This window comes from Bufo bufo, chromosome 11 (genome assembly GCF_905171765.1).
Source record: "Bufo bufo chromosome 11, aBufBuf1.1, whole genome shotgun sequence".
NCBI classification, from domain to species: Eukaryota; Metazoa; Chordata; class Amphibia; order Anura; family Bufonidae; genus Bufo; species Bufo bufo.
The window spans coordinates 92075683-92087714 of record NC_053399.1 but is presented as its reverse complement, the minus strand read 5'-3'; the positions used below and the strand labels follow the sequence as shown (position 1 = coordinate 92087714).

Sequence of the window (12032 nt, the reverse complement as noted above, 5' to 3'; positions counted from 1 at the left end):
AAGCCAGGATTGGAGCCTTCACAGAGATAAGGTGTAAGACGAAGATCTGCACCTGTTCTTTGTTTAGACCAGAACCTGGCTTTGGTTCACAGTCAGTGGCCAAACACTGGCTATGTGAATAATGCATAATATGGTATCCCATGGATCACGCCATCATTTTATTCTTATAAAATTCGTATGGCGGCCAACAGTACCTATATGTCCATATAGAATCAAAGGCCTTGTAGATGTTAATGGATGACATATTGTGGGTACATACAACTAATACATAATTTCATCTCTTAATTTATTTTCCTTTGTCCTCTAGTTTGTGGAAGCATGGACATCCGGAGTGATGTCAGCCAGCTCCGTAAATTGGAGAACTGTACCGTCATCCAAGGTAATCTACAGATCCTACTTATGTTTGGCACAAAGCCCGAGGATTTCCGAGGCCTGAGTTTCCCTCGTTTGACCATGATCACAGAGTATCTTCTCCTGTTTCGGGTCTACGGCCTAGAAAGTCTTCAGGAACTCTTTCCCAACCTTTCTGTGATCCGAGGTACTCACCTGTTCTTCCACTACTCCTTGGTTATCTTTGAGATGCCTCACTTACGGGACATAGGACTTCACAGTCTCACCAATATACTACGAGGGGCAGTCCGCATTGAACGTAACCAGGAGCTCTGTCACATCTTCACCATAGACTGGTCACTGTTGTCGGACATGGAAGACAACCACTACATTGTCGGTAACAAGCCAGTAGAGGAGTGTGCAGATGTTTGTCCCGGCGTCCTGAAATCCTTATGTGTCAAGACTGTAATAAGTGGAGTGGAGGAACCACGGTGCTGGACGTCTCGTTACTGCCAGAAAGGTCAGAATCTACTTGTTTCTAGCTTTACTTCCGATCATTTGCTCGAATTCAAAATTTGCAGGGCAATCTGTGTGAGGTGGAACAATGGTGGTCAGAGACCTTTTACTGACCAGATAGATGGTGGTGAACCCCTTCAATGACCGACTGGAGGATGGGTTTGTACAGTGAGGTATTATATCTACTCTACCACTGATAGATGGAGCACTACGTATACTGGGGAGTTGTTATTTCAGCAATTTCCTAAAATATTCTCATTGACACGTGTTGAAAACCCATGACGTGCAATGTAGTGTTGTGAGATTCTATAAAACTGTATCGCATATTACTGGCTTAGATACATAGCCTCCGCAATCAGTACCACACATAGACTTAGATACCCAGGCTTGGATACATCAGTTCAGCAGGCTGGATCACACGTGATAGGCTTGGATACACAGCTCAGCACAGGATCACACATGATGGGCTTGGATACATCAGTTCAGCAGACAGTATCACACAAGATCGGCTTGGATACACCAGCTCATTAGACAGTTTCACACATGATATGCTTGGATACACCAGCTCATTAGACAGTATCACACATGATGTGTTTGGATACATCAGTTCAGCAGCCTGGATCACACAAGATCGGCTTGGATACACCAGCTTATCAGACAGTATCACACATGATGTGCTTGGATACATCAGTTTAGCAGCCTGTATCACACAAGATCGGCTTGGATACACCAGCTTATCAGACAGTATCACACATGATGGGCTTGGATACATCAGTTCAGTAGGCTGGATCACACGTTATAGGCTTGGATACACAGCTCAGCACAGTATCACACATGATGGGCTTGGATACACCAGCTCATCAGACAGTATCACACATGATGTGCTTGGATACATCAGTTCAGCAGTCTTCTCTCTGGTAGGGAAGGGGTTAACAAGCACCTGCATAGCCTCCGCAGCACGGGCCATCAATGAGCACTGTGTAACCTGAGCTGATTGTCGCCCTCTGGGCGCAGGTAAGTCTCCTGTACACGCGCTGCGGGTAGTTGCTTATACTTACAGTAAACATTGGGTGACATCTGGGGAAAAAACACTCATTTCTCATGGCCGTGTGTCAGGGCGCCTGCTGCCTGCTCGTGTCTCAGCAGGTCATCACAGGACGCTAACCGTGTACAGTGTAGGACATTTATCACCGCCATATAGAAGACACATTCATAAGGTAAAACCAGCTGCCTTGGTTGTCCATAGCAACCAATCACAGCGCAGCTTTTATATTTCAAGCGCACTGTGAGACATGAAAGCTGCCCCGTGATTGGTTGCTATGGGCAACACCAGAGACCCTTTCAGACATGTCCTGTGTGTCCGTATACACAGGCCTTAATGAAAGGAACCGATGGCGGGTTTAATATATGGAAATGACAGGATAATAAACTTGTGCTTCTGCTTGAGATTGAGGGTACGACTACCGCACAGCGTGGTGGTGACAGGGCCACGTAGCCGCACGATCCTATACCAGCTCCAGTTGAAGAATTTGTCCAGTTTCTGACATTGATGATGACCTATCCTCAGGATTGGCGGGGGTCTGACTCCCAACATCCCGCCAATGAGTGGTTTGAAGGCTCCGCCACAATGTCATTGGCAAGCGGGTAAACCGTGAAGAGAACGCAGCTGATCAGGTCATCAGTATCACAAACTGGACAACCCCTTTAAGTAACAGTGATATCGTCGGTGTCGCACACAGCCATTAACCATGCAGACGGACTAAACCGCGCGGTCATTTGAAGCCCACTATGCCTCACACAGCCAAGCGGCACTCGACCGCAACGCAGCTCGTCGTATCCTGAGGCCTATCTTGTAGTCCAGTGCTGCACTATCAGACATTCTGGACTACCAGATACCAGATTAACGTTTGTAACGAAAGGGGGATATAGCCTAATGGCATTTAGTATTTGGGTGCGGACGTGACACTTGTGACCAAAGCTCGGCCGTTTCCATTAGATAACTGATGGACCGCCACCTTCACAGCTGAGCTGCATGCGTCCTGAGGGAGACGGGATCCTCTGGCGGAGGCTGATCTCCTCAAGAAGAAAATGATCAGGCCTGCTGAAATCCAACTGCCTGATCCTAATTACCCCTGACCTCTGAGTCCGGACGTCTCGCTGAAATCTGTCTAAGGCCTAGTTCACACGAACGTACGGCTTTTATAGTTTTTTGCGGTCCGTTTTTCACAGATCCGTTGTTCCGTTTTTTGTTTCCGTTCCGTTTTTCCGTATGGCATATACAGTAATTACATAGAAAAAATTGGGCTGGGCATAACATTTTCAATAGATGGGTCCACAAGGAACGGAAACGGAAGACATACGGATGCGTTTCCGTATGTGTTCCGTTGTTTTTTTTCGGACCCATTGACTTGAATGGAGCCACGGAACGTGATTAATAGGACATGTTCTATCTTTCAACGGAACGGAAAAATGCATACGGAGTCCATTTCGTTTTTTATGCGGAACCATTGAAATGAATGGTTCCGTATACGGAACACAAAAAAAAACGGCCCGTACACTCGCAAAGAAAACGATCGTGTGAACTAGGCCTAAAGCTTTCTTCACACGTCAGTGTTTGGTCAGTGATTTCCATCAGTGATTGTGAGCCAAAACCAGGAATGGAGCCTTCAAAAAGATGAGGGGAAGATCTGCACCTGTTCTCGAAATCGCTGACCGAACACAGGCCTTGTCACATTTCCGTGTTTCATCCGTGAAGGATCTGTGGTTGGTCCGTGTGTCCGTTTTTACCATCTGTGTGTCATCCGTAATTCACAGCCGTTGCTGTCTTCAGTGAAAAACGGATGCCATTTTTCTTCAACTTTTATTGGCTCGGGTTATGTCAAAAACTGCCAGGATGTGCCTCTGAGCAGGTATTTTGGAGCCGGTGGCCTTCATCCCTGATGTCCTCTTTAGATGGATGCCAGGCTCTGCTGAAGGAAACGGAGCTGCAGTACCACACACAATCTGTGGGCAGGGGTGGCGCTGCTTTTGGAAAAAACACACATCTTAAACACATGCACCAACCCCTACCTTATGATTTGGTTGCTAGGGACATGCTAACCGACTGCTCCAATGAATGCTGCAGTATAAAGCATGGTGGCAAACAGAAGCTTTTTTTTTTTTTTCCTGCGCAAACGATTTAGATATTTGATTAATTGGTATTTCTTTCTTGTGTCTGTGACATTTATAAAAACACAGGAGATAAACTGCAGAACGGTAACTTGTGTTGTGCTTTAGATTTTTTATCTGTTTTTCTCCTGAGGTAGGTAGCAGATAAGTTGGCATGCTTTCCCTGCACGTCCTAGTCTGGATTCACGTTTACATAGCAAACACAGGGCAGCGGTGGTGCCAAGTTCTACCATAGGAGAAGGACTGGATATTCTACCATAGGAGAATGCTGGATATTTCGTGAAGGGCAGCGCCACTGCATCCTCTCCTGAAATAAAAAAAAAAATACTGCATACTGTATGTCATGTTTTTTTTTTTTTTTTGCAAGGTCCTTAAATACTCTGTGCTGCTTGAGTGCCCCACTTCCTCCATGATCCATCCCCTTACACTGGCCTTAAGTCTTTTTCTGCATATTGTGATACTGCCCCTGTTCAAAGAAGAACTGTCGCCTCTGAAATACTCTGTGATGACAGACAGGTCACGGTCTCCCGCACTTGCAGCGGGCGCCTCCCCCCAGGGCCCTTTAAGAGGGGAAAAAAGAGTACTTGTTTTCGTGACGCCAGTTTCAGTGAAGCAACAAGAGCACAAGGGTACCATCCACAGGATACTGTGGATGGTACCCTGGTGTAGGGTAGCCTAAATGTCCCTTAATGTCTTGTGCACGTGTCACGGTGCTCCTACCTGGGCTGTCCTGACAGGATAGCTGTATAACTTAGCTTTCTCTGGGTGCTGCAACTTCTCTCTTGTAGTCAGACTCTGAATTTTGCTATACCAGGGAGTCTCTCTCTCCTGGCTCCTGAAGCTTTAAGCTTCTGCCTCCATATCCAGCTGAGCTGAAGGTGCTCCAGCTGGCCTGGGCAAGGCACGTCCAGCATGGACGTGCACCTGCTGCACACCCTTCCTCTATCTAGGGAAGACCTAAACTGGGACTAACTGGTCCCCACCCTTCCTGCAGCAAGGGGGACACGCCCACCACACCACAGAGGGGTATTAGAATGGAATAGACAGCTCCATTCTATGAGACTGTGGCTCTGCCATTTATGCTGCCACCTACTGGTGAACCAGGCATATTACATGTAAACATAACAGTCGCAAAATCGGAAATGCACAGTGTGACGGTCCTGCAATAAATACACAGAATGACATTAAGTTAACCATAGAAGATAGTAGTGAGGTGCATAAGTGGTAGTGCCGCTCTGGGGTGTTACACACTGTCGGCACATTCATCTCCTGAAATAATCTGTGCTGCTGTGGGCTCCTCCTTCTATCAGTGTATGATCTCCTACCTGTTTACATTGCTCTCCTGACATCATGTCATCACCAAAGCGATCACATGGGCACAGGTCACTAGTCCCTATAATCTCTGCACACTTCTTTCCTGACATACTCTGTGCTGCTGGCAGGCCTTTCACATTCCAGTATCCCTAAGTGCTGCACACTCTTTCATCTTCTTCTAAGCTATATGATATTGTCACATACAGCCCTGTCCAATTTGTCACTGGCAGCCGCATGATCGAACAGGGCAGGTGTACTTTTCTTAAATATTCTGTGCTGCTGTGAAGATAACATTTTCTATATATAAAATAACCGCCATATAGTGCATTTTGGTTGTGTTAGTATTGGTTTAAATTGTATTTCCACAGCTTATTTTTTTTTTTTTACATTTCCATACATACATATAATGTATACCCTGGAAGACTAGATGTGCAAGTCAATTTCAATGCACCCGGGAAAGTTCTGCTGGCCTTGGGCTACTTTTTTTTTTTTAACGTTAGGCACGTATAATATTGGTGGCTGGAAGCATTCCTCTTATGGCTGACCTTCAGCCTAGCAACAAGGTGGATTAAAGTTTAATCCCAGCAGTCACAGGACACAATGCTCTGTCTGTATGTATATGCTTTCGATGATGGTGGTCCAACAGTGCCAGTACCAGCTATAGGTTGTGTCATGAATTCAAACACTACCTGATTCAAGTAAACATACAGCCAGTTCAGGCGTGGTGCTGTATTAGGGAGATATCAAAGGACTTCAAAACATGGCTGAGGATATCGCGGGTAATAACTGGTCTGGATCAAGTCTCGATTCTTAGTTCTACTCATAGCGTTGGTCTACACATGCCTCCTGCTTTTTGGTGAACTCCTCTGCAGACACTTGTTACTGGTAGTTTTGCTGCTTCTCAAACTGATTGGCCACTTTCTGCAGACTTCCTGGGCTTCACCAGTCTCCTCTTCAGGGTCTAGACGTCGTTGAGGAACTGCGGAAGTGCCCATCAGCTTCAGGTAGTGAACTCCTTGAATAAATTGCTTGCAGATAATTATCCGAATCATTCAATCTCGTAACAATTTTTTTAAAGTGGCCTTTGTGAGGACATTATTATCACGGATGATAACACCTTGCCACTTTTGGGGTGGATTGCTCTTAAAGAGGTTTTCTCATCTGAGACAATGGGGGCATATCGTTGTGATATGCTTCCATTGTCTGATAGATGCAGTGGGCTGCACCTATCTCCTAAAAGGAGCCTCGAAAGTGGTGGAGGGTGCACTGCATATGCACAGCTGCCCTCCATTCATTTCTATGGGGCCGTGCTCGGATATTTCCGTCTAGCCCATAGAAGTGAATGGGAGCGGTGGCCGCTCATGCTTCAGAGAGATCCAGCATATTGAAACAAATTACTGACATCCTCTTTGGCCGCAAAGGATGCCGGTAAAAAGCCTGGAAGCGTGAGATTCCGTGTTTTTTAGATTTTAGTTGCCGTGATCAAACTTTATCACGGCATTTAAAGACTTTAATGGCCGCGATCGGCATTATTGCCATTAGCCGCCGGTCTCTGCTGTTTTGAAACTGAATGCACTGAAATGGCGGCTGAGGGAAATAAAAGGGCGGCTGCCTCTGTCATCAGGGGCTATTCTACAGGATGTCAGCCTAGGGACTACAGTTCCAGCTGGTGGACTAAAGAACTGTTCTTCTGCCCAACGTTGAGCCTACTGGTTCGGTTGGAGAGTCCAGGTTGGGATGATCTGTTCACCTGTCCATATGTTTCACTGCGCATGGCCGGCTCCCTAAGCTTGCCGCTACCTCCTCTCGATGGGTGTCCACCCAAAGCGGGGTGCTGGGGTAGTTGGTCCTGGGTCCCCCATGAAGTCACGATGGTTTAATCCCTGGCGAGTCATCGGAAGGGTGAATTGCGGTCATGTGTCCTTCTAATAAAGTCTTCCCAGAGCATTGTACCCTCACCCTGTGTTGTCTGAGTAGTGTTCGACCCACGGGAAAGGAGCGCCGCGGTTCGGTTGTATGAGCCCTGGCACTGCGCGGTCTTTATAAAGATAGCCAGGCTGGCGGACGAGAGCACACACTGACCCTTGTGTCTCCACCAGGGGCGGATTGGTCACAGGGTTGTAGCTATAGGGGTAGCAGGGGAAACAACTGCTTTGGGGCCCAGACCCACAAGGGGCCCCCTCAGGAGGAAGACTAAGATTTTATTGTCTGAGACCTCAATCTTGACTAGCCACAGGAGTGGGGGTTGCATGTTAGTCGGGGGTTGGGAAGAAGTTGCTTGGGGAAGGGGGCATTAAAAAATTTGATGTGGGGCCCGGTCAGTTGTACTTACGCCACTGATTGGCCATATACCCTACAGGGAAATTTCCTGGTGGGCCGATGTCCAGGGGGCCACCTGAGCCAGGTACATAACCATCTGATGTTCACAGTCTTAATTAATGCTAGGATCACCAGGTACATTTGCACTTGGCCAGTGGCTGTAGGTCCCACCTGAATTCAACTGTATCACCATCCTGATGGTCATAGGGCAGTACTTTTATTCTGCACGGTGGTATTTGGTTTTGCTGGAGAAGTACTTTCTGCTGTACTATGGTATTACTGGCCCAACCTACTTCTGTTGTCCTGTCTGCTTGTGGCTTGTGTTGCCCTGGCTTCTATCAGTTCAGACTTGCCTACAACAAGGGGTCACTTTAAATTCCCAATCCGCCCTTGGTCTCCACAACCTCTAACACTTGCAATTTATGGAGCAGCATAGTGAAGGGCATCGATAACAATCTGGAGCATTGTACCCTTTCTGGAAGCTCCTTGAAGTTAGTGGAGCAAAGGTATCCAGGTGTTTGGTGTGGTCCTGGCAACGTTTATCCTGCAAAGTTTAAAACTACAACAAGACCTTGTGAAATAGGCTTCAGTCTCTCGAAAACCAAAAGAACTCGTTACTTTTGGCAGACTTAATCCTGTTGAAAGTGACCAGTTTATGGCATGTGTTTGGCTTATAAACAAGAATGGGGACAGTGAGTACCTGGGGGCACAGCGAGGAGCTGGTTTCCGTGGGAATCTACCCCTTGGTATCCAGATCGCTACCTCCGCCAAGGAGACTGAGGAATGTGCTTATTGCTGCAGTCTTCCTGCATGGCGCGTTTCATTTGCTCAACTTGTGTCAATGTTTAAACACCTAATTTTTTTTTTTTATAATGAAATACATGAGATGTTGCTGGTCCAGAGTGTCGGCAACAGCCAATTAATATTTTACCTCAATGGATGTTGCCGGGTAAGTGACTTTTTGAGAGATCCACCTAAATGGCCATTTACACAGAATCTGTTAGGACGATCATGAAAAAAATGCCCAAATCCTTATGGGCATCCTTATTGTAGTCCAATTGCTAAATCGGTCATGGCTTATTGGTCATGTCTGGTTTATTGAGACAAGACTCTATGGATACCACAGAGCAGACCTAACTAGTCGATGATGCTGGGAGTACATACGAAGACATCCATGAGTTATTGGGGAGCTTGGCCTGATTGACGTGTTTGACATTATAATTCAAGGGCCCTTTCATAGAAAGTGGGGTCACAGAAAGTAAATCTTCTAATATGGAAAAGGGCAAAACTGTATTGGCCTTGCTTTGCTGAATGGAAATGTGAAAGTTGAGGGGTTAATGTAGTGGCACCATCTAGTGGCCTCTTAATGAAAATATATTGCGTTATAGAGGAACCGTATGGGCCACCACAATATAATGCAAGTGGATTGCTAAGGAATGTCCATGAGATCTTATAATGGTTGTCAGGACAAGGTGGGAGTTAAAGGGATATTGATCATTCTCCATTTCTGTTCTCAGTGTGTAACTGTGGTAAAGACACGGCCTGTACGAGCGGCGGAGATTGCTGTCACCCTGAGTGCCTGGGAGGCTGCAGTTCCCCAAGAGACAGCTGGACCTGTGTGGCATGTCGTAATTTCTTCTTCAATGGCCAGTGCTTGCCTTCCTGCCCAGCTAACACCTATGAATATGAGGGCTGGAGATGTATCACCGCAGAGTACTGTGCCAGTCTGGTCAAGGTCTCTGAGAACTCCAGGGAGTCTTCCAAGTTTGTCATCTATGAGAACCGCTGTCTCTCAGAGTGTCCATCGGGATACACCAGGAATGAGAGCAGGTACGAGGGAATTAACTGTTGAAAAAAATAAAATTCTTATCTGCCACAGGGAAAACCAGGTGACGAGAAATATGGCTGCCACAGGGCATCACTCTGCTCTTCTGGACTTCTTCCTCCACTACTCCACCATCTGCACACCTAACTTTGAGCTCCACTCTGATGTCTCTACGCTCCTCTCCCTGCTAATATGCTTCTCCGCAGAGCATCTGACACCTGGCCTTCTCCACAGTTTCCATATTGCTAGACGTACAGATAGGTAGACAATGATACCAGAATGTATCTGATATTGCCCCTGAAGGGAGTCCATATTTTTGGGGGTGATATACCAGAGACAGCCCACAGACAAAATTGGTGTTGATTTATGGAAAAATAAGCAGGAGCTTTATTTTTTTCTTAATGGCATGGAAGCCTAGCAGTTCCACCAGTGGTACAGCTAGTTGCAAAGACCTCCCATCATTGGAGCTACCACTGAGGCAACTGCTAGTCATTGACATGTTCAATAAACCCAAATGATTGCGTATTTTAAAAAGTCACTCCTTCTATCACAGTTTTGTCTGCCACAAGTGTGAGGGTCACTGCCCAAAGACTTGCAAAGTTGGGACCAAAGCCATTGACTCCATCCAGACTGCAAAAGAGCTGACTGGCTGCACATACATCGAAGGAAGTCTGATCTTCAACATCCGCCGAGGAAGTGAGTATCTGTGAGGTTTTGACTAAATTTACTGGTTAAAATAATGGGGTTGAATACTGAATCTGCCCCAAACAATATCTTTTGAGAGGTCAATGAGCTAATTTTTGAAGAGGTGCAAGTACTTATGGGAAGACAATGCCTTCTCCCCCTAAGAATGGTTGGCAGTCATGCCTAATTTGGTTCCTGCTGACTTTTTTTTCTTTCAGATAACCTGGCTTCCGAGCTTCAGCGAAGTTTGGGTCGTATTGAGACCATCACAGGATTCCTAAAAATTAAGCATTCGTTCGCTTTGGTGTCACTATCCTTCTTAAAAAACTTGAAGCTAATCAGGGGAGAAGCCATGGTGGATGGGTAAGAGAATGAGTGCAAGGTCCTAGAAACTTCTTTAAAATGTACCCCCAAAAATATGTATTCTTGACTGGACCTAGATCGGCAAAATGAAATTTGTAGGAAACTTCTAGCAAACCTCTTTTGTTTAGTTAGGCCAGGTTCTCCAGTGACCACCTGATGTATGGTCCCAAAAATCCACTTTAAGGTGAATACTGAGGTATGAGCTTGGTTCCATCTCTACAAGTCTGTTCTTGTTGATGTCTTCTAGGAATTATACGTTGTACATCTTGGACAATCAGAATCTACAACAGCTATGGGATCCAAACCACGAAAGCCTGTCTATCCCCACTGGGAAATTATACTTTGCTTTCAATCCCAAACTCTGTCTATCAGAGATCCATCAAATGGAAGATCTAAGCGGAACAAAGGGGAGACAAAACAAAGCTGACATCAACCCTCGAACCAATGGAGATCGGGCCTCATGTGAGATATTTTTGTTTTAATAAAGAAAATCAGTTTCAGAGCTCATTGATGGGAAAATCTATTAACAATCATATAAGATTTTGCTCGTTGTGCTCCATTCATTAGGGTATAACAGTCATGTTAATTATCTGAAGAAACACCCTTGATGGTGACCTCTACCTTTCTGGTATCTTAGACTTCATGGTTTTATTTTCATCTTATCTACCCTTATTAACTCCAAATAATGCCCTCTGTGGTTGAATTCAGGTCAAACAATGTTTTTTCATTACAGGCAAGACCGAAACTCTAAGATTTGTAGCAAATATGACCGAATCTGACCGCATATTCCTAAAATGGCAACGATACAAGCCAGATAACACAGATCTTGAGAGCTTTGTTGTCCACTACAAAGAATCGTAAGTGGAAATCTATGATTGTATAAATACTTAAGAAGGTGTATAAAAATGCTTAGATCACTCAAATGAGCTCCTAAACCTTTTATAGACAGTTTGTTATGAAAAGACGTCTCCAACATTTTGTATTATGGTACAGGAAGCATCTGTCAGTCAGCCATATTGACTCCCATGGGGATAATTTCAGGTCACTTATAGGCTTCTTATCCTGGTATTCTCCCACCCTTCAAAAGGTGTTCGTGTCCAGTAAATGAACATCAACCGAACCTGATAATTTTGGTGGGACCAGGCACCCATTTAATGTGTCCTGATTCTCCCCCAGTGGAAGATGTTGCTGGGGGAGAGGGCTATGTATATTGAACGTCAACATATCTGTTCCTTATACTATCAGGGGAAATAAGCTAATGCCAGTGGTGTTTGGTAATGGCTTATTTCCATATCCCAACGAGTAGAGACACTCTGCCAAGAGTTCATATACAGTATATATGGAGGATGGTGGTCATGAGGAATATTTGTTGGTTGCATAAGTGTTTGGCAGACAGCTGCCTGATGTGTATGGCCGACCTTAAGGATCAGAAAGTACCATCTTGGACAGGCATTAACAAAGTACATTTTGAGTTTATTTGAGCTTAATAGTTGTGGATCATTCCTGATCATTT

General features: G+C 45.5%; 1 protein-coding gene across 5 annotated transcripts in view; it reads left to right on the top strand.

Moving 5' to 3' along the window:
• The window catches only part of INSRR (insulin receptor related receptor), a 38807-nt gene that overhangs the window by 7203 nt on the left and 19572 nt on the right, over positions 1-12032 (top strand). For 4 of the 5 annotated variants that reach the window (XM_040412577.1, XM_040412575.1, XM_040412576.1 and 1 more), the window contains 6 exons: positions 308-850; positions 9165-9477; positions 10026-10168; positions 10375-10519; positions 10767-10981; positions 11253-11376. In XM_040412577.1, coding sequence (XP_040268511.1) covers positions 308-850; positions 9165-9477; positions 10026-10168; positions 10375-10519; positions 10767-10981; positions 11253-11376 — 1483 coding nt within the window. The remainder of the gene's footprint in view (positions 1-307; positions 851-9164; positions 9478-10025; positions 10169-10374; positions 10520-10766; positions 10982-11252; positions 11377-12032) is intronic. The other variant, XM_040412578.1, reaches the window with a different exon arrangement.